Source organism: Panthera pardus, unplaced genomic scaffold (assembly GCF_024362965.1).
Source record: "Panthera pardus isolate Hobbes unplaced genomic scaffold, ASM2436296v1 HiC_scaffold_10, whole genome shotgun sequence".
Taxonomy (NCBI): Eukaryota; Metazoa; Chordata; class Mammalia; order Carnivora; family Felidae; genus Panthera; species Panthera pardus.
Window position 1 is genome coordinate 100916627 of NW_026526655.1, and position 20206 is coordinate 100936832.

At 48.5% G+C, this 20206-nt stretch overlaps 1 protein-coding gene across 4 annotated transcripts in view; it reads right to left on the reverse strand.

Moving 5' to 3' along the window:
- CCDC93 (coiled-coil domain containing 93) overlaps positions 1-20206 on the reverse strand; it is a 97379-nt gene continuing 77173 nt past the window's right edge. For all 4 annotated transcript variants that reach the window (XM_019469328.2, XM_019469327.2, XM_019469326.2 and 1 more), the window contains 5 exons: positions 18323-18405; positions 15601-15638; positions 14124-14208; positions 9831-9944; positions 1-5071 (listed from right to left, as the gene is read on the reverse strand). In XM_019469328.2, coding sequence (XP_019324873.1) covers positions 5018-5071; positions 9831-9944; positions 14124-14208; positions 15601-15638; positions 18323-18405 — 374 coding nt within the window. In that variant the 3' untranslated portion in view covers positions 1-5017. The remainder of the gene's footprint in view (positions 5072-9830; positions 9945-14123; positions 14209-15600; positions 15639-18322; positions 18406-20206) is intronic.

A 20206-nucleotide genomic window follows, 5' to 3' on the forward strand; every position in this document is an offset into this window, starting at 1 on the left:
TTAAAATTTAAAAACTTTATTTTTTTGAATAGATAATACATGTACATGGTATAAAATTCCAAAGGTACAAAAGGTATACAGTGAAAAGTCATTCCCACCCCTCTCCCCAGAGGCAAGCAAGGCTGACAGGTTCGCGTGCACCCTCCCAGAGATATTCGAGGCATATGCAAGCAGGTGTGCATGATATATGTGTATGCACGCACACACGCGTATACACCCATCAACACACATTTTTCTCCATCCTCTTCCCCCTTCCCAAAACAAACACTAGCACACCAAGAGCCCCCTTTCCCCCATTTGACCACGCACCTTAGGGATCATCCCATGGCAGTGCATACAGAGCGACTCTGTTCTTATAAACCGAACACCCCACTGCGTGGATTCACCATACTTTATTTAACCATTGCCCTATGTTGGTGGCAGTTTCCGACTCTTTGCTATTCCAAACAATGCTGCGGTGAAAATCCTTGTACGTAGGAAACACTCCTAGAAGCAGCATCGCTGGCTCAAAGAGTGTGTGCGTTGGCACTTGCCATAGATACCGTCAGCTGCCCTCCACGGATGCTGTGCGGCTGCTACTTCTGCCAACACGGCATCCCAGCGCTGTGCCCCACTTGTTGGCTTCATGCGGCTGAGTCATTTCAACCAGTCAAGTTACCTTTAGGTTCATGACATGCCGTGAGCCAAGCCTACTCGTGATCTGATCTCTCAAATTACTATGTTCCCTCTACTTCCCTCCCACCGTATGGGGGGAGAAAACATGTGAAAGGCAATTCCTCTGAAAGGTTTGAAACCCTGACACCCCTGTCATCCCCAGCCTTGAGGCTAGACTATGACAAACACACTCTGAGAGATCCTCTCAAGGTGCTGAATCAAATGGTCTCCCTGTACTCAAACTAAGCGTAAATCAGATGAAGTTTCCGTCTGAACTCTGCTAATACAGGGATGCAAAGTCACAATTTAGAGAAGCTCTTTTATCCAACCAGGATTTCCTGGCCATTCGCCCAAGCCAGGTTCTGGGGAGACTCCAAGGTCCTGGCTTTCACTGCTCTTCCACTCTGGGCGGAAGGCAACAGACTTGGCAAAGGACTGAGAGATCAAACAGTGCCACCAAGACAGATGGCAGGGGAGAGGGCAGAACGTGGTCAGGGCTGCAGGCCGACAGTGAGCGGGTCTGTGGAGGATGCGGCCGTCAGGGAAAGCCACTGCCCGCGATCCTGGGTGGACGGCAGTCCAGGCAGAGGCAACAGCAAGGACAAGAGCCACGGGCAGGTTGTGAGCTTGGTGCCTTTGAGGAACTGACGTAAGGCTGATGTGAAAAACCCAGAGTATTCCCCACATTGTCAAATGAGCCAAAGATCGGCTACTAGATCCCCCCAATGCTTTTACACATTTCTCATGAGAAGACTGGGGACCGTGACAACATGATTTTGTACACAGTGTTTTTGGCCTGCCGCCATGTGCTTTAGAAGAAATGCTCTGGACTTGGGGAAAAGGACTAAGACAAGGCCTGGGGGGCTCTGAAGACGCTTCACATAGGGCACCCCCGACTCGTGCCCAGCCACACGGACAGACGACGGGCACCTCACCCTGCTGGGGTTCTTCACTGTACTGCTGTGCCTTGAAGCCAACACTGGCCACAAGTAAATCATAAAGTGCTTCCTTAGTGTTCTTCCTCAAAGCATATTCAAACCAACTCTGCCTCTCAGGCCCAGTCAAAGTAACCGTTAAAGCTTACTGCTAGAACGTCTACTTCCCTTGTGCACTGATCGTCAGTCACCTGCACAGAGGGCAGGACAAGGCCATGCCCAGGTGATGGGAATTGAGGCGGCACAGGTTTACAGGCCACTGCTTGCTGCCCAAAGTGCCTTTTCCAGCAGGTCTGCTTTGGTCCCTGCAGATGTGGTCGGGGCCATCAATATTCAGCCTGAGGTCGTGGGGACGGTGCTTTGTGAGGTAGTAGAGGGCTGCCTGAGGCCTTCCCTATCCTCTGCTCCTGGTTTCGGGAGGTCTCAAGAGCTACGTCGTTGGTCAGAGAGCGCTTCCTCGGCCTGAGAGGGGCCTGCTCTCGGTACCAGCCCCTCTGCTTTCCGGGCCTGCTGCCAGACTCCGGAGACAGTGGCAGGACCTGGGTACCCGCAGGACATGGGCAACGGACCAGGACCTAGTTACAACCGCATACCTGAGGCTCTATCAAGGACTTAGGCCTAACTTAGAATTTGCCCTCTCTGTTCAAAATGGAAACAGACCCTCCTGTGGAGTTTGGGCAGCATTCTCTAACATTCGGCACCTCCCTCTAAGTGTAATCAGTTGACCCCTGAGACCGAATCCGGGCCAAGGACAAGAGATATGATGCCTTGTGGTCCTCCAGTCTGGACTGCTCAGCAGCTCTGCTTGGGGTTTAAACCAAGGCAGCCCCGTGCACTCCGTGCGATGCACGTGGGGGAGGGCAGCCCCTGACCCAGAGGCTGGCAGAGAAGGTCGGGGCACCCGGCGGCCAGCCCTGGGAAGGCTGCCAAACAAGCTCACTGCTCTGGCCGAACAGGGACAACTCAATGCTTCCTGGGGAAACCTCATTCCTCATTTCATAAAAGTAACTTAAGGATGTGTCCCTGCTGCTGCTGCTTTTTTTTTTTTTTTTAATTCCAGAACAGTCTGTGGGCTTAGCTGAATACGCAGCCATACTCTGGGCACATAAGATGTCCTGGGAGGAACTCCCCTGAGTCGCTTCTGAAATGAAGGGGGCCTTGGGCATCACTTGAACCTGTAAGGCCTGGCTGTAAGGCACGCTTAAATGTCCTAATTACTCACAAAGGCAATTTGCACTTTGTGGGTCATCTGTGGCAAACATGGAGTTCTCGAGACTGGCTCCTGTGGTCTAACTCCAGAAGCGTCCAAGGAATAGGAACTAACCTGTATTAGGTCTTGTAGAATTAAAAGGGGAAAAGAGATCTTCTGATACCCCCCATACCAAAACCCAATCAAATGAAACTTTTTGGAAACATAGCCCAATACACGCCCTCGCTTTTAAAAAGCATTATTAGTTGCTTTGGATTAGTCATGCCATACGTTCCCTGACAGCAGAGAGGCGGGCGACCGAACCCCAGAATACCACGCACTCCTCCTCCCATCACCTTTGCACACATCATCTCATAACTGCTCCTGCGTTGTCAGGGATGGGTCTACGTGCTTCTCGACAAGAAAACACGCATGTTTCCCTGAACCTAAGACAATGTGCAGTCAAACTGCCGTCTCCCTCCCCTGTCCTCAGAGAGCCACCTGCTTTCTGGCTGTGTCACTTGCTTCAGCTTCACGGGGCCCTTGCAAAAATCAATCTGCAGATGACCGCGGTCGAGGGAGCAGCCGGAGGGAGACAGACACGGCCTGGGAAGAGCACACTTGGCACAGGGCAGCGTCAGATCACACAGTGTTGCTCCAGCCTCATCACACAGGCCTTGCTGCCCTGGCGCAGACACCAACGGGTGTTGTTCACCCAGCGCGAGAGCGTTCAGGCTGTCCACATCACATCTGCTGAATGCATACATTAGGGAACTAAAACATGGTGCTCCTGAGGCTGCCCCGAATGCCCTACCTGCCTGACACGTGTAAGCTTTTCTGTTTCATGGTCCAAACCTGCTGATGAGTACGGGTGCAAGGTTTATGTGGAATGAAGCAAACCTCACACGGGGTTAACTGAACATGACTGAGCTGCCAGAGCCCGGGCAGCCAGGGCAGCCGGAGCTCCGTGTCTGGTTTGGACTGCTCGTTTTCAGAGGATCAAGTCCACCACTCTGCCTTCCTTCAAGGGCCCCCAAAAGCTGATCCCAGCCTGCCTTTCCTGCAGAGACGGGCCTATCCACTCCTTTCCCAAGAAACACACTTGTACTCCCCCTGCGCCCTCTCGTGTTTTTAACTATAGTTGTACTTTATCCAAATTGACCTTCCCACCTGTCTCTGCCTATTAACATGCAACTCTCTGTTCAGACCTAGCCCACGTCCTGCCTCCTCCACGAAGCCTCCCGGATCTCTGCACACCTCACTGCTCTGCCTCGTCCAGCGCCCTCTGGTTTCTCTTCATGGCCAGTCGCTCTGGGATCTATCACATGCTGCCCTGGACCTCAGTGAATGATGTGTCTGTGTCTCACCTCTGTGATCCACCCATGATCTGCCCAGATGTGGTGCACACGGAATGTGCTCTTAATGACGGGGGTGCACAAGACCAGCCACATCTGGCCGTGACTCAAGAGAGAAACAGCGTCTGAAGGTGTCATGCTTATTTAGGTGTCCTCAGTGTGAGGCCCCTGTTTGCAATTTTTGGTGAAGTAAACTTGGGTACTGTGTAAGAACAGAAGCAGCGGCGGCCACTGAGCTCTCGTTCTTGTTGCTACACCATTACGACCGCTGGCTGCCATCTGGGGGGGGGGCAGGAACAAAAGGCACACAGGTAAGTGAAGGGCCTACAAGACCACCACTCACATGGGCTGGTCGTTCAGCTAAAAGCCTTTGTTTACTAAAAAAAAAAAAAAATCTCAGCCGACCAAGCTCTGGGGCCCAGCGGGCTACGTTTGCTCCCCAGGCTCCTTGCTGGCGACCGAGCTGCAGGGCCTGTGTTTTACACGTCTGTTTCCCTCAGGGTTTACTTCTCACTGCTTGCTCAATTAACATTTGCTGAACAAACGAATTCCTTTTTATTCAGAGAGTCCATACAGATACAGGTACCTTCATATGTGCAATGTTACTGGAGAAACAAAAGTTGAACCGACACAGAACAAATACGGCCCACATTTCTTCATAGGACGACGGGCATTATCCAAGCCGTCAGGTGCACACTGTCTGATTCCATCGGCATCAGAGAGATGAAACGGAAGCAAATGGGAGGAAGGAAGTACCCAGAGTGTTGAGGTGCATCTCTCTACTGTAGTGTTTGGAACCACTTCACCAGCCTGTAGTTGATATATGGCATTAAAAAAAACCCAAAAAACAAAAAACAATGACATACGATGACGTCTGGGAGTTTTCAGGAGGCCTTGGCTTTCACCTTGGACAGCAGCACCTCATTCTTGCGGCCCTCCTGGAAAGGAACAGAGAGACGGCATGCAAAGAGGTGGTGACCACATGAGCTCCCACGTGAACCTGACGGTCTTACTACCTTTCCCCCAGTCCCAGGAGAGACAGCTACTGACTGACTAAACCGGCCCCCTTGCACGCTGCCACCAGCACGACGGAACTTCCTGGAGACGTGCACCTGATTCAGTGCCAAAACAACTATAATGACAATTGGCTTCTGGGCTGTCAGACTGAGAACTGGATGAGGATTAGGCACAGTCATCGCAAGACTTCATGAAGTCACTGAAATGCTCAAGGGGACAGCAGCAGAAAGCAGACACTTTTATGTTCTAATCTTGGACCACTACGATAAGAAAGGGGCAAGGTCCTTGGAGCCAGCCGCCGAAGGAGTGACCCAGCTCACACAGCAAGCAGAACACACAGCAAAGTTCTTACTCTGACAACAGTGAAGGTCAAGAATATCCTTGGCTTTAAGAAAGAAACTCACAGAACACAGGGTGAGAGAAATGCATCGAGGGACACCTCCTCTTTTAACACTGAGCTGTCTGAAATCCATTACTGCACGTCCTGAGGGAGATGACTGAGGGAGGTCACCGGTGCCATCCTGTGTGTGTGGAATCTGATGTCCAGTGGCGCAAGGTCACCTCTGCATCGCTTTGTATCCCCCCTTCCTTAAACACGTTCCAAAACTTCTCACTAGGCATCCTCCTTCCCTCTTGTTCCCTCTGGACTTGACAGCTCAGGATATCCTTGATACCTCCATCTGCTGGCAAACAGTGTCCCCTCCTTCCTCTGGCCATGTCACCAGGAGCCCTGTTTAAACTGAGAGGTGCACATGGTAGTGGGAAGGGCCTGGACACACAAGCTGGAGGGCTGAGGCCTGAGGCCTGAGAGTGAGGCCAGGCCTCCAGTAGCCATGCTTCCTGGGGATTCTCCTGTGGGGAAGAAATTCTTTCACCCTTCAACCCCTTGCATCCAAGAACCCAAGAGTCAATGTTTCCATCTTTCTGGGCCTGGCTATGTGCTCTCAGCTCTCCAGAGGCCCTTTGTTCTTTCTGGCAGTGTTGTGGCTCATGTCTGCAGTGGCCCTTTTTTTACTAAGTGCCAGTTCCCCTGTAGGTACTTATTTTTCTCCTCAGAGCTGGGGAATAGCTGGGCTCTGGGCCTGGGGTAAGGCTGAATTATTCTGTCAGAAGCAGAGTACTCTAACACTTTTTGAGCACATGTTTCTGGAGGGGGAGGCAGTTACTTTTTCCCGGGGGGTGGGAAGAGAAAGAAGTTGAGTAACATTTGTTGGACTAGAGAACAAAGTTTTCCTTTTTAAAATGGGTTACTGAGACTTGCTTGGGGAGGAAACCTCCAGCCAAAGACAGAGTGTGTGTGTGGGGGGGGGGGGTGCGGGGGGGGTATGGAACAAGAACAGGCAGGTAGTCATACTATTTATTATTAAACTACTCTCTTTACTTCTGTGTATTTTTTGAAAATTTCCATAACAAAAAGATAAAACAACAAAACAATGACTAAATACATTCAGTTGTCACCCACTTCAACTTTCAAATGAGGCAAAAACAATTCAGAAGCATCCAAGTGCTCCTGTGGCAGGGTCCCCAGCAGGGATAATTCTGGGGACCACACAACGCTCAGACGGTGCCTGAACTCTCTGGCTGTACCTGGTATGTGTGAGCCCTGATTAAGTTTCATGCAAGCTACTGGAGGCCTTTTGGGAAACCACAGAATGACACCATCTGTCTGTTCAAAGCAAATACAGAAAGGGTCCCTTAGGCATTTCTTTCTAGAAGAAAAGGGAAAATACCTCCCTTGATTCTGTTTCTTTCCTACTGAAGAGCGTATGGGGCCCACTATGTGCTAGACATGGCACTTTAGCCCCCTCGAAATTATGCACTCAAAGCCAGCTTCGAGAAAATGTATGGTTTGCATTCCTCAGCGCTGGGCTAGAATTGAAATCTTGGGTCGGTGACCTTAGGAGAGGCTGTGCTTCAGGGACGTAGTTAATTAATGCAATTTGGCCATTAAACTGATTTCAGAGTATGTGCTGTTTCCTGGCAGCCTTGCTGTTAACAAACCCTGCTGGGGCAAGCAAGCCCGTGGGAGTTTGGACACGGTCAGGGGTCTCGATACCAGAGGAGGCTGGGAGTCAGGACGAGGGGCACCACTGAGCTCGATGAATGTGGAGGAAACCAAATCCAATGAAGCAGAAGTAGTAATGTGGCCAAGGGCCATGCTCTGGACGATGATAACTGTGCTCTGCACGAAGTGATGAGTGCCAGAGACCAGGATACGGTGGGAATCTAGAACCCAGGAGTAGATGACCAGGCAGGTTGGGGAGAGACAAAGAAAGAGGACAGAACAGAGAGGGTTTGTCATCCCAGACTCTGCCCTGGGATGAAAGTCTGCCTTCCCAAACTGTGCATCTATTGCCAATGAGATCTGACCGGTACCGCAATATGTAACATAGCAGAATCAGCCTGGCTAAAGGGATGGGGTGGGAACTAGAGGGAAGTTGGCCTCCACTGTCGCTTCCCCCTCAACCTGTGGGGGCCCCAAGAGGGGCCAGGTTACCTCAGAGGAGCTTATGGAAAAGGTTCAAGATGTGGGGACACTGACATGCGATGACTAATTTTAAAGTTTTGCCAAGTAAAACATTAAAAAAAAAAAAAAAGGAGTACATACTATCAGTTTTAATGTTGTAAAACAAGAAAGTATGCGTTTTTTTCCCCAAAAGGTAAGTCCTTTAAATGAAATATATGTGGCTGTCTGAAGGACATATTATATTCTCCTTCCCCTTTATCTCTCCAACTTGCTTTGGACCGAAGAAAATAGGCATGGGCAAGGACATGGTCTAGGAGTCTCAGCTGGCTTGGAGAGACCCTCCCTTGCCCTCTGACATGTGAGTGTCTGTGCCTGAGGAGGCCGGGACAGAAATCTTGATGCTTAATGTATCTGAAGGAACTGTTTCCTTTGGAGGTCACCCTAAGCCTTTAGCCCTGAGCTTTTCCATTTCGCTTTTATTTGCTTTGATTTTGACAGCTTATACACATCCTCCCCAACTTACCTACTTTTTGTTTCTGCTGTCAAAAGGGCAGTGCTGACATGTCCAAACAATATTTGAAATGTAATTCCTCTCCACTGGGCCTTTTCTCTTTGTGAGTTATTTGCATTCAAGGGCAAAAAAGAGCTCTTCTAGGTCCTATTTGATCCTTGCCCGCTAGCTCACTAGCCCTTCCAACCCCTGCTAACCACAAGGGGCTCCTACCAAGAGCACCTCACCACCCGGTCACTCTCCCATGCTGCCTGGCCTTAGGTCTCACTCCTGCTCTGCCCATGGCCAAGTCTTCATCTGAGAGAGATCTTCCCTAACCACACCATCTCCATTAGTACCCCCAACCCCCTGGAAAAAAGTGAAATTACTTCTTATATGTTAATACTCGTTTACTAGGGTTTCTGTTTCCTAGCTTGTTATCTGTCCCCCCAACCACAAAATAAGCTCCTTGACATAGGCACTGGGTCTTGATATACCCCCAGGGGCCTGGTAGGAGCTGGAAGAACATTTATGGAAAGTATAAAGATTTCAAAATGTCTATGGGTTGTGGCTCCCAAAAGTTAAATTAAAAAAAAAAAAAAAAAAAGGAAGGAGGGTTGCCTGGGTGGCTCAGTCAATTAAGCGTCCAACTCTTGATTTAGGCTCAGGTCACGATCTCATGGTTCTGGGATCGAGTCCTGCATTGGGATTCTCTCTCTCCCTCTCTCTCTGCTCCTCCCCTGCTTACTCACATGTACTCTCTCTCTCTCTTAAAATAAATAAATGAACATTAAAAAAAAAAAGGAAAGAGAAGTAGAAAAGGAAAAAGGATAGAAAGGAAGGAAGAGAGAAAAGTCTAAAAATATATAGAACAAAATTATTGGTATGAATAGATTATATTTTTTATTCTGTAGACCAAACACCAGGATACAACTACGCCTCTAGCTTCTCTATATTCAGCCATTTCCAAACTCACTGAAACCACATGGATTTGGGCTAGAAAGGGGGGAGGAATTCCTGAAAATGAAGTGGCTGATACCCTAGAAAGTGACAAAATGAAGTCTCTTTTCTGGAAAATCTCTTAAGCAAAGGGAAAACACTTTTCTGTCTGGACCCATGAAGAGAAACCCTGCCCAAATGCAGGCAGAAATGACAGAGACCAACAAAATTCAGTTGAGTGTTGGGTGTGACAGGAGCCAGACAGAGTGCTAGATGCTTTCATCCCTCGCCTGACCCAACAGAACCCAGCAACGAGGAAATGGGTTTGGAGGGATTAAGTCACTGGCCAAGTGCACAGTTGGTAAGTGGTAAAGGTAGAGCTTGAATCCAAACCCGCCACGCTCAAAATTCATTCTTTCCACAGGCTTCTCAAGGTCTCTCCCCATCTTATTCCAGACCTGAATTTAGAACAACTGCTGTTTCCAAGTGACTCTGGATGCAGGCCGATAGTGCTTTTCCTTGTGAGTTTGATATGCTCATTAAATGTCAGAGGAATGAAAATAAAGACATCATTGTCTCTGAAACATTCAATTCGAGACTCAAGATGGGCCCCCGAACTACACAGTCCTGAACCACTTAGATGTCGTGCGTTACTGTTGGGATCACACCGCCAAGCTGCTATTACAGACCAGTGGAAAACCAGAGAATCCATTCCCAGTGCCCCCTTCCCCCTCCCCCCTCCCCCCCCCATAGCCTTACATGCCCTCCCCAACCCTCCTCTTACCTCCTTGAACTCTTTCACAGTCTTGAAGTACAGCCTTTGTTTTTCTAACAGTTCCAAGTACTGGTCATTCAACTGGTCTCTTCTCATTTTGTTCTCTTGCTTCTTCTTTTCCATCTGTTGAAACATTTCAGAAAACGGTGATGAAAAGGTCTATTGTGACCAAGGGCTGCTGGCAGCATCCAAAAGGTGAGTATTACCAACATTTCTGTGGACTTCATTTACCTTCTATACATTACTTCTGGGATTTATTATTTGCATGACATTACATAGAGGCTTGTCTACTGCAATCAGCAATTTTCCTATCATTGGGCACTAACTGTTCCTGTGTGTGTATGTATGTGTGATTACAGTTTCACAACAAACAGGTTGGTGGTTCTCAACCATGGGCCATTTTGCCCCCCAAAGGGCATGAGGCGATGTCTGGGGACAGACACCTGTGACGAGGGGGTGCCGCTAGGAGCCAGCGATGCTGCTAAACATTCTACAACGTACACAACAAGGAGTAGTCATTCCTGGTCCAAAATATTGATTGTGTTGAGCCTGAGAAACTCCTATTTAAATAACTGAGTTCCCTTTTCATTTAGCACAAGTATTTCTCACACTATTGTACAATTCCTACAATTAAAACTATACAATATTCCTGATCACCCTGCTAACTTCACCCATCTTTCTAGTCACACACAATTAAGGTTGTTTCCAGGATGGTGACCTCATAAATAAAGGCTGGATTTGGGTTAGAGAGACTTTCCTAAGGTACCTAACAGCTTTGTCATTCAACAAATACTGTGTGGACACCCTGGGCACTAAATGCTGTGGTGACGAGGCAATGTCACTGCTCCCACGGAGGGTGCATGCTAGAGGGACTGACACTAACCAAGCACCTTACACAGAGCTCCGCGTGCAAATTCATACCCGTGATCAGTACTGTGAAGAGAATGACAGGGTTGGGAGACAGAGAGGAGCATGCGTGGCATCCTCAGACTGGATGGTCAGGGAGCGCTCTCTGAGGAAGTGACATTTGGGCAGAAAGTTATGGTGGTGAGCTGGTGCCTGGCTGGTGGCAGGTGGTCAAGAGCGCGCTGGATGAATTCACTGGTCTTCTGATGCCCGAACAGAGCTTCTGAGTGACGCGTTGGGAGGGATTACACAGTTGACACAGGGTAACGTCGAACTGGCTGCACCATATTCCGCACTCAGCCCCGTGCCATGCTATGGGCTGATCACGTGGGTGAAGTGTGACCCGGTGCACCCCCCCAGCCCTTTCCAACCTTGCTCGGGGGAAGGCCCACCCCACAGGGGCATTCATCTGCCCGGTCTGCTCCTGACCATGTATACAGCTCCTAAGTCTCCTGGTGACCTAATCCTGAGACCCTGCTCTCCTCTTTCTATAGGTCTGCACGTGGGCACCTGTCGCATACCTGCGCCCAGGTCTGGAGTCTGGTAACCCGCCTTCCCCAGTGTGTCCCGTGCTCCCTTCTGGCAGGCTTCCTGATACCACCCAAATGAAAATGGTTCCTACCACAATTCCCACTGCTCTTACTTGCTGGACCCCAGTTCTCACAGCTGCCAGACACTTTTTCCACTGGGTCCCTACCTCCTAACTAGCACAGCAGGCAGATCGACCCCAGGCCTTTCCTGCCTGCTCTGTCCTCCAGCAGAAAGTCTGGCCATGACTGACCATGTCCCAGTGATATAAACATGGTCCTACAGGGGTGCCTGGGTGGCTCAGTTGGTTGAGTGTCTAATTTCAGCTCAAGTCATGATCTCACAGCCCATGAGTTCAAGCCCCGCATCAGGCTCTGTACTGACAGCTCAGAGCCTGGAGCCTGCTTCAGATTCTGCCATCTCCCTCTCTCTCTGCCCCTCCCTTGCTCATGCTCTCTCTTTGTCTCAAAAATAAATAAAAACATTAAAAAAAAAAAAAAACCATGGCCCTATAATCAATTTAATTTCAGTGTATCCAGGACCCCACATGGGAGGTGGTGTAGCAACCCTGAAATGGAATGAGCAATCCTATTCCTGTCACTTGTGTTTCCCTGGGCAGGTTATTTAACCTTTTTGAAAGATAGGTCCCCTAGTTGCAAAATAAGGGTAATATCACCTAGATCACAGGTTTTGTTACCTGTGTATATAGGTATATGTGGGACTAAATATTGTATGAATGGCACGTCACTTGGTTTACAATAGCCATTCAGCAAAGACTCTGTTTTGTCTTTACACTGGATGCCCTAGAGTGCTGGTGGTAAGAAGTGTAAGGGTCCTCTTTGCTCTCAGAATCAGGAGCTGGCTTAGGGCTGAGTTTTATTTTCACACTGTCCTAGCACCCCTAGCCCAAGCACATGGTTCTCATGCCTTGCCTATCCCCCTTCACACTCTAGGTCAGGAACCCCTTCTTACGCTGGGCACTTGCTCTCAGTATTCCAGAAATCCAGAGACTTCTCCTCAGGATCAGGTCAAAATGCCTGCCAGTATGTGACTATCTCTTTACTCAGGAACCCTTCGATGCACCATAAACACCTTCTCTATCATTTGTAGGCACTGCTGGTCTATGGTCTACTCTGTGTATATTCTGCACCTGCCCGTTCTGTGCCTGGGGACGTCCATGCTCTGGGAGGACACTGACTCCCCTGCCACATACACTCTGAGCAGGTACCACCATGGATAGGGAGAGCGATGGTTTTTCAAACACATCAAAAGAAATGCATCTGAATGAATGTTGTTCTGCAAAGACAGACTTCTTGCATTTGAAGTGCCAGTCAATATTCAAACTTGCACCAAACCCTCTCTAAGAACTGCCTTTAGAGTCAACTGAATGAAATCATTCACTCAGCAAACAGTTCTTAAAAGCCCACCACGGTCAGGTGCTGTATTCGCAACTGGGGATGCAGACATGAAAAAGAGAGCCCTCTCTGCCCATGGTCCTGTCTTTACAACTTATCTCCTGGTAAACAGGAAGGGGAAGCCAAAGGAAAAAAAACCCAATAAATTCCTAGTGTTCTTTCCTACGGACAAGAGCAGCTCCCCAAGGAGGAGCATGGCAAGGGTGGAAAGGTCCACCACGCTGGGATCTGGGTTGTGAAAGGCTTGCACTTAGCTAGATTCTTTGTCCTCCTTCTACGTTACACCCTAGGTCATCAAGGGACTGTCTTGCATTGGGTATGTGTACATTCTCATGACTGCTTTCGTTTTTGTGGCTGAATAGTCTTGCCACTAAGTGATAATTTTATTTTTTGCTCCACTGACATCATTTTATTGAAGTCATTAATGGGGAGATTAATCCTTTCTCTAGGGAAAGGGATATAAAGATATTTTGCCCTTAGTTCATCTCTTGTGAGATGAGATTACAGGCAGCTTGAATGTCTTTTTTGTGAGTTCTTATGATGACAAGTCCTACCGGTATCCTTTCCTTCATGTGTTTACATTCTGGCATGGCTCACTGGACCACTTTGCCCCTAGCTCATGAGAGGAGATGACCTAAGTCCCCAGAAGGTTTTACTGCCATGCCTGAGGACCACTCTGGTGTGATCCATTTTTTAAGTGGACCAAAAGTAAGAGATTTGGAACTATTAGTTAGGATTCATCTGGTTATCACAGTAGAAAACTGGAATTACATCTGGTTTCCAGACAGTCATCAAATCTTCCTTACTACTATCAAAATGGTCCAAGTGCACAGCCACAAAGCGATGAAAACCCCATACTGGCCCCAGGCTGAATGATTCTCTGTAACTATCTCTAGAACTCCCACAACACCTATCAATTCCTCTTCTCTCTTCTGATTTCTGAGGCATAATATCCTCTCACTTTAGAATTCAGTTTGACAATTATATGCATTTTTTATAGAGGACTTCTGAAAACTAAAATACTCTCAAGATCCTAAGAAATGAATCTCTAATGGTAGAATTTCAGGCCAAAGATCCAGTGAAGAAGAGATTCTGGGTAAGAGAATACTTCGCCTACTGGTGAAAGTGGGTTTCCTCAACTATAAAATGGGGGTAACACTACTTGCTTAAGAAGGCTTTTAGGAGGAATAGCACCATGCTTAGCTCACAGTGGGTATTCAGTCCACAGGAGCCACTGTTAGGAGCTGCCTTGGAACACCAGCTGCCTTTGGAGCTGGCCCTGCCCACTGCAGGGTCAGAGGTATGGTGGGAACCCACTCTGTAGACACTGAAGATGTGTCTTCAGGATCGGGAGCACATCCCCAGGTCAACCAGAAGAGGCCTGCTCTTCCCAGGGCCTTCTCTAAAACCAGTATGAAATCCAGGTTGTATTATAGGAAAAAAGCCATCTGACCTTCATTCTACTTTGCTTAATTCCTTCTACAATCTGTTCCATCTGACGTAAAAACTGCTCCCGGGTAGCAGGGGAGGCCATGGCTCTGAAAGAAAAATCAGCGGAGTTACGACTCGCACACAGGATGCTGAGGAAGGGGGCGGTGTCAGGGAGTCCTCCCCATACCCAGATGATGCCCCAAGAGGCACCCAGGTCCCCAGCAGTTAAAGATTCTAAACTCCGAGGAAGGCACAAAAATTAGCTTCATCTCTTAACTGAATATTAATCTTTTTTGTCACTTTCTCTACAATTTTCTTAAGTGATAATGTATTTCCTTAAAGTAAAACAATATATCATTAAAATCAACAAAAACTTTTTTTTTTTTCCAACAAAAACATTTTTTACTTTGACAATGACATGCACTGCCTAGGACATGGATTCCATTTTGTTTTTAGAAATCTGGGGATTTGCAGGCACTGCTCCAGACTGGCAGACATATTCTGAGATCTTCCTAAAACTGGGGTTGGGAAACCTGGTCCTGTTTCTAAAAGCAGCAGCTAAACCAGTGGCTTTCCTGGTGTCCTTCACTTCCTGTTGTGCACTGGGAATGGCACCAGAAGGGTCAGAGCACACGGACGCAAGGATTGAGAATTTTTCCAAAGGATGGGCTGACAGAGAGCAGAGCTCATCACAAACACGCTTCAACACTGCAGCCTCTCCCAATTATCAGGAAATGATGATGAAGGCGCCATTTTTAGAAATGCCACAGGGTTATAACTCGCTAATTGAAGCTGAATCTTACCACCGAACTGATTTGTTTTTAATTAGAAATGAAGCTTAAAATCTAGAGTTGGTAATTCATTAAGATCTTAGTCACTGGTCACCTGCCAGGGGATAAGAGAGGTTTGTGCTGGAAGCAAAGGAAGGGTGCTTACAGACAGCAAGCACTGGGGCTACCATTGGGCATGCTTAAGGGCTGGTATGACTTGGGTACGGGAGGCCTTGCCACACAGTTTTTGGAGAAAAAAAATTCTTATGTGAATAAAGTAGTTTAGAAGATGCACATTGACTTAAAAACAAAATCTATCATAAGGTTTTAAAAATCTTTTTAAAAATTCAGATTAGTTCATTATCTAAATCTTAAAGCATCTCTACGTGCCCCAGAACAAATGGTATCGATCTAATCTTAACAAGACAAAAGTGACATACAAAGAGATTTCGGTAGTGAGGCGGTCAAGTTACTTGCAAGTTAACTTTTTCCAAACCAAGATATTCCTTGGTGTCTTTCAAACTCACTCTAACATCACCGTAGTTCTGCAAGAATGCAGAGACCGCATGAACTGAGACACACCTGGACTTGGCAGGAGGGGGAAAGTGTAAAAGCCACATGTCTAGCACGGTCTTACTCAGTCACACCCCTGTGAAATCGAAGGTGAGCGGAGTACAAAGTGCAGGGGGCACCAAGGTCGTGACGGGAAGGAGGGGGGCCGGTACTTACTGGGAGAAGTTCTCATGAATTGAGTTCAGCAGGCTAATCTGAGGAAGAAAGCGGGGGGGACTGTAAGCAAAAGGTTGAAAGACCCTGCACCGCCCCCCCCACCACACGCGGTTTTGTCTCTGGACACTGCTGCTGAGAGGAACACACCTTGTTTCTGGAAATAAAAGGACATGAGAGGGGCGCCTGAGTGGCTTAGTCGGTTAAGCGTCTGACTTCAGCTCAGGTCATGATCTCCCAGTTCGTGGGTTCGAGCCCCATGTCGGGCTCTGTGCTGACAGCTCGGAGCCTGGAGCCTGCTTCGGAGTCTGTGTCTCCCTCTCTCTCTGCCCCTCCCCCACTCACATTTTGTCTCTCTCTCAAAAAATTAAAAAAAAAAAAAAAAAAAAAGGACATGAGAAAAAGAGCAACACGGTCTCAAGCCCCCCAGTTTTTCCCAGAGCATCTACCTTCCGACAGTCCAGGACTCCGGGAATGCAGGAAGACGGGCCACAGAAGGGCCTAAACTCCGGCTGAGAAGACACTAAGCTAACATGAGGGCTCTTTGGGCAGCTACAGCCACAGTCCTTGCTCTCTTGCCAAACACTGTACTTTATTTTCAGGGCTACCAGCTTAGCGGAGGGTCATTCAGGGTGCACAGCGAGGACACGCCCATCCTGCTGCTCCCCAATGCGTCCAGGTACTGGGCAGCTCTGAGAATCTCTGTGGGAATCCATCATTCAAGGCCCCCTTCCCGTGGAGAACACCTTAGCCCACACACACAGGACCCTCTCTCTGCCCCAATACTGCAGTCCAGGGCAAGGCTCTGAGCTCGGGGTCTAGAACCCTAGATCTTCTTTCTGGCTGTGTTATTAACTCAACTTGTGATTTATTGTACTTGGACTTCAGTTAGTAACACGGAAATGATATTCCTGTCCCTGCGACTCCCCAGGGATGTTTGAAAGCTAACATAGCACAGGCCTTAATGGATTTGGAATAAAAGGCACAATTTAACCAAATGCAAAGTTCTATGTGAATATGGCTTGGAATTAAAAAGCTTCCAGCCACCGCATACTCCTAGTTTTTAAAAGAACGGACCAGGGGCACCTGGGTGGTTCAGTTGGGTGAGGGTCTGACTTCAGCTCAGGTCATGATCTCACGGTTCGTGAGTTCAAGCCCCGTATCAGGCTTGCTACTGTCAGCATGGAACCTACTTCAGATCCTCTGTCTCCCTCTCTCTCTGCACCTCCCCCACTCATGCTCCCTCTCTCAAAAATAAACATGAAAAGAAAAAAAAAAAAAAAGAATGGACCAACTTTAAACACTGCTGTTGGAGGAAGGTGATGGGCTTTCTAAGAAGGCTCTGGCCTGCCCCTAAGTTCATTGGCAAGTCTTTCCCGCACTAGGTAGAAAGACCCCAAGGCCAAGGTATGTGGCAGAACTATCTCCCGGGTCTGATGTAAAACCCATCAAATGCACTCCACTCGTACAGTCAAGCATTTCTCAAATGCCTGTTATGTGCCCATCACTATGTACGACCCCCGGACAGAGGAAAAGTGAACTCAATGCCCCTCCCTCAAGAAGCGTCCTCTAGGAAGAGAGAGATTGATCTGGTTTGATTGACAATAGCCAATGAAGGTGGCACTAATTACACATGCCTCCATCTGGGGACAGGAAAAAGACGCAGTTGCAGTATGGCTCTTATTAAAGAGGCAGGGCAGCTTGCAAGGTGACAATGAAATGGAAAAAAATTCTGTTGACCTCGAGGTGAGGCGGTAGGTGGGAACTAACATGCACTGGGACCCACCAGATGTAAGAACTTCACAGTCATTTCCTGTTTTGTCTCCAACACGATCATATGAAGTGGGCAGCATGGCCCTCTTTATGGGTGAGGAAAACAAGGCCAGACTAAAACCCAAATCTGTTTGACTGGAAAGCGTGTGTACTTTCTGCTCCACTGTGCTGCCACAGCGAAGACCACATTGTTCCTTTTTTTTTTTTTTTTTTTTTTTTTTTTTTTTAAACATAGCTGAACACCCTGCTCTAATCACTTGTCCACTGTGAGGGAGCCCTGAATCCTGAGTGTCAGAGTAATGCGGAGGGGGTGTCTGTGCCCATGGCGAGCCTTTTCACTCCTGTTGGCCCCTGATGATTAAAAAGCTAGATTCCTCGTGTATACTGTAATAAGCCCAACATCCCCATTTTATTTAGCTGATTCTTTTATCTAGCCTTCTTTTTTTTTGAAAAAAAAAATTTGTTTTTAATGTTTGTTTTTGAAAGAGAGAGAGACACAGAGCATACGTGGAGGAGGGGCAAAGGGAGAAAGGGAGACACAGAATCCCAAGCAGCCTCCAGGCTCTGGGTTGTCAGCACAGAGCCTGATGCAGGGCTCGAACCCACAAACTGTGACATCATGACCTGAGCTAAAGTCCGTCGCTTAACCGACTGAGCCACCCAGGCGCCCCCTTTCCTTCGTTTAAAACTCAAATGAAAGTCTCACTGACCCAGGCCCCCTCCATGTGAACCCCGTTTCTCACAGGGCACGACAAAACAGCTCGAGCCGTCCCAGGTTGGCACAGGCCACAGGAGCAGCAAGGTGTCTGTTACTAACTTTGTAACCCAGCACTGGGCATGCGGTGTGTGCCCCTTCTGCTCACACTGACTGCATCCTTCAAACTTCCTGGGGTCGACAGCCCTGGTCTTTGCTCATCTGATTAAGTTACTTTCTTTTTATACAGATTCTTACCTCTTTTTCCAAATAAACCTTTTTATCATCCAGGGTGTTATATAAAGTGAAGAACTGCTTGGTTTCTTTGTGCACAGCCGAAACTGTAGATGCAAAGACATCAGCACACATGTAAGAAAACGGATCAGAACAGCCGTGAGCACCCTCTCCTCCCAGAAGGCCACCCTCAGGACTGTGGCCTGTAGGGGCATCTGTGCGGAAGCCCCAGAGTCGAGCCCGTGCAGAGCCGCTGCAGGCGGATGGTAGCTGGCCATTGTGACTGGCCCAGCTGGAACGAGGGGCCAGAGGAACCTGTCAGCATGTGGGGTAGGTAGTTTCTCAGGTGAGGGGTCCTGGGGGGACGGTGGCAAGGACGCTTGGTGTGCATGGTGTGGGAGGGCACGCCAGCTCTTCCTGTTTGTGTGGCTTCCTCCCTTCCCACACCCTCAGGAGCAGGAGCCACAGCCTACTCACTTCTGTAGCCCCATGCTCGGTGCGGGCCCACAGCAGGTCCTCCAGAATACCTACTGGGTGAACGACGTGCCTGACCTAGGGCACAGTACGTGCCAGTAAGAGTGCCTTTTCTGCCCATTTGTGGGCCCATGACTAAGGGGTGGGGAGGTCTTATTTACCAGGCTCCCAACATCCTTTCCTACAAAATTCCTCTGCATCTCTGCCCACCTCTCCATCTTTACTCTTCCTGATAGAATGACTTAGGAGGCAAGCACCAAATTCCAGGACTAGGAGTGGGCCGTATTCACTAGAGGACGAGGTCACTGGGGAGGCTAGTGGGGTGGAGGGGGTGGGGACGGTTCCTGCCCCAGTTCCTCCTCCTGTTCGGTGGCTGGGTGCTTGGGCGGTCCCCCCATGTGACTCTGAGCCTAAATGCCTTCCTCATTGCTCTGAGTTTTGTCTCTAGCAGGAGACAAAATCCCAAGACCTGGATTCACAATCAGCCTTTGGGCCTAAACTGAGCCCTGCAATTTAGCCGTAGCCAAAGATGCTGATGTCTAAGATTCTGATCAGGTAACTGGCCAGATGACAGCGGGGTCTGGTTTCCCAGTTGCTCCCCAAACACAAGTTCCCTCTGGAGCAGCATGACTGGGGGAGGGGAGAGAGAGGCAGAGCAGGCTGGTGGGCACTTGTGGTTTCCTTGGGCAACTGCCACTAACACTGAAACCAGGTTCTTTAAGCCACGCAGCCAACTTTTAACTTTATTACCCAGTGATAGCTGTCTCTCCCCCAAGCTGTGCAGCCCAAAGATGGGTGGGGGCTGGCGATATTGCCATACATAACTGGAAACAGAAGTTAATAATCTGATACAAGTATTCTGAGGCAGTAGTTAAAAATGTTTCCAACACAGAAATGTCTAATTTGTACAAAAATCATTACATGAACTACTCAGTATAAACTAGTATTCCTGCTAAGAGCTTTAGAACAGGGGATTCTAAGCCTGGCTGAAACACAGAATAGCCTGGGGAGCTTTTAAAATCTCCTGACCAGGAGCGCCTGGGTGGCTCAGTCGGTTAAGCGTCCGACTTCGGCTCAGGTCATGATCTCACGGTCTGTGAGTTCGAGCCCCGTGTCGGGCTCTGTGCTGACAGCTCAGAGCCTGGAGCCTGTTTCCGATTCTGTGTCTCCCTCTCTCTCTGACCCTCCCTCATTCATGCTCTATCTCTCCCTGTCTCAAAAATAAATAAACGTTAAAAAAAAATAATAATAAATAAATAAAATCTCCTGGCCAATTAAGTGAGATTTTTCTGGAGGCGGGGCCGGGTGATTAGAATGGATAGTCAAAGTTGAAAATCGCTGCCATAAATCAATCAATCAAACAATCAACTTTTAGCTTTGCTGCTCAGGGATGTGCCTGTCACCTTTCCTCTATTCAGATCAGAGACTGGGTGG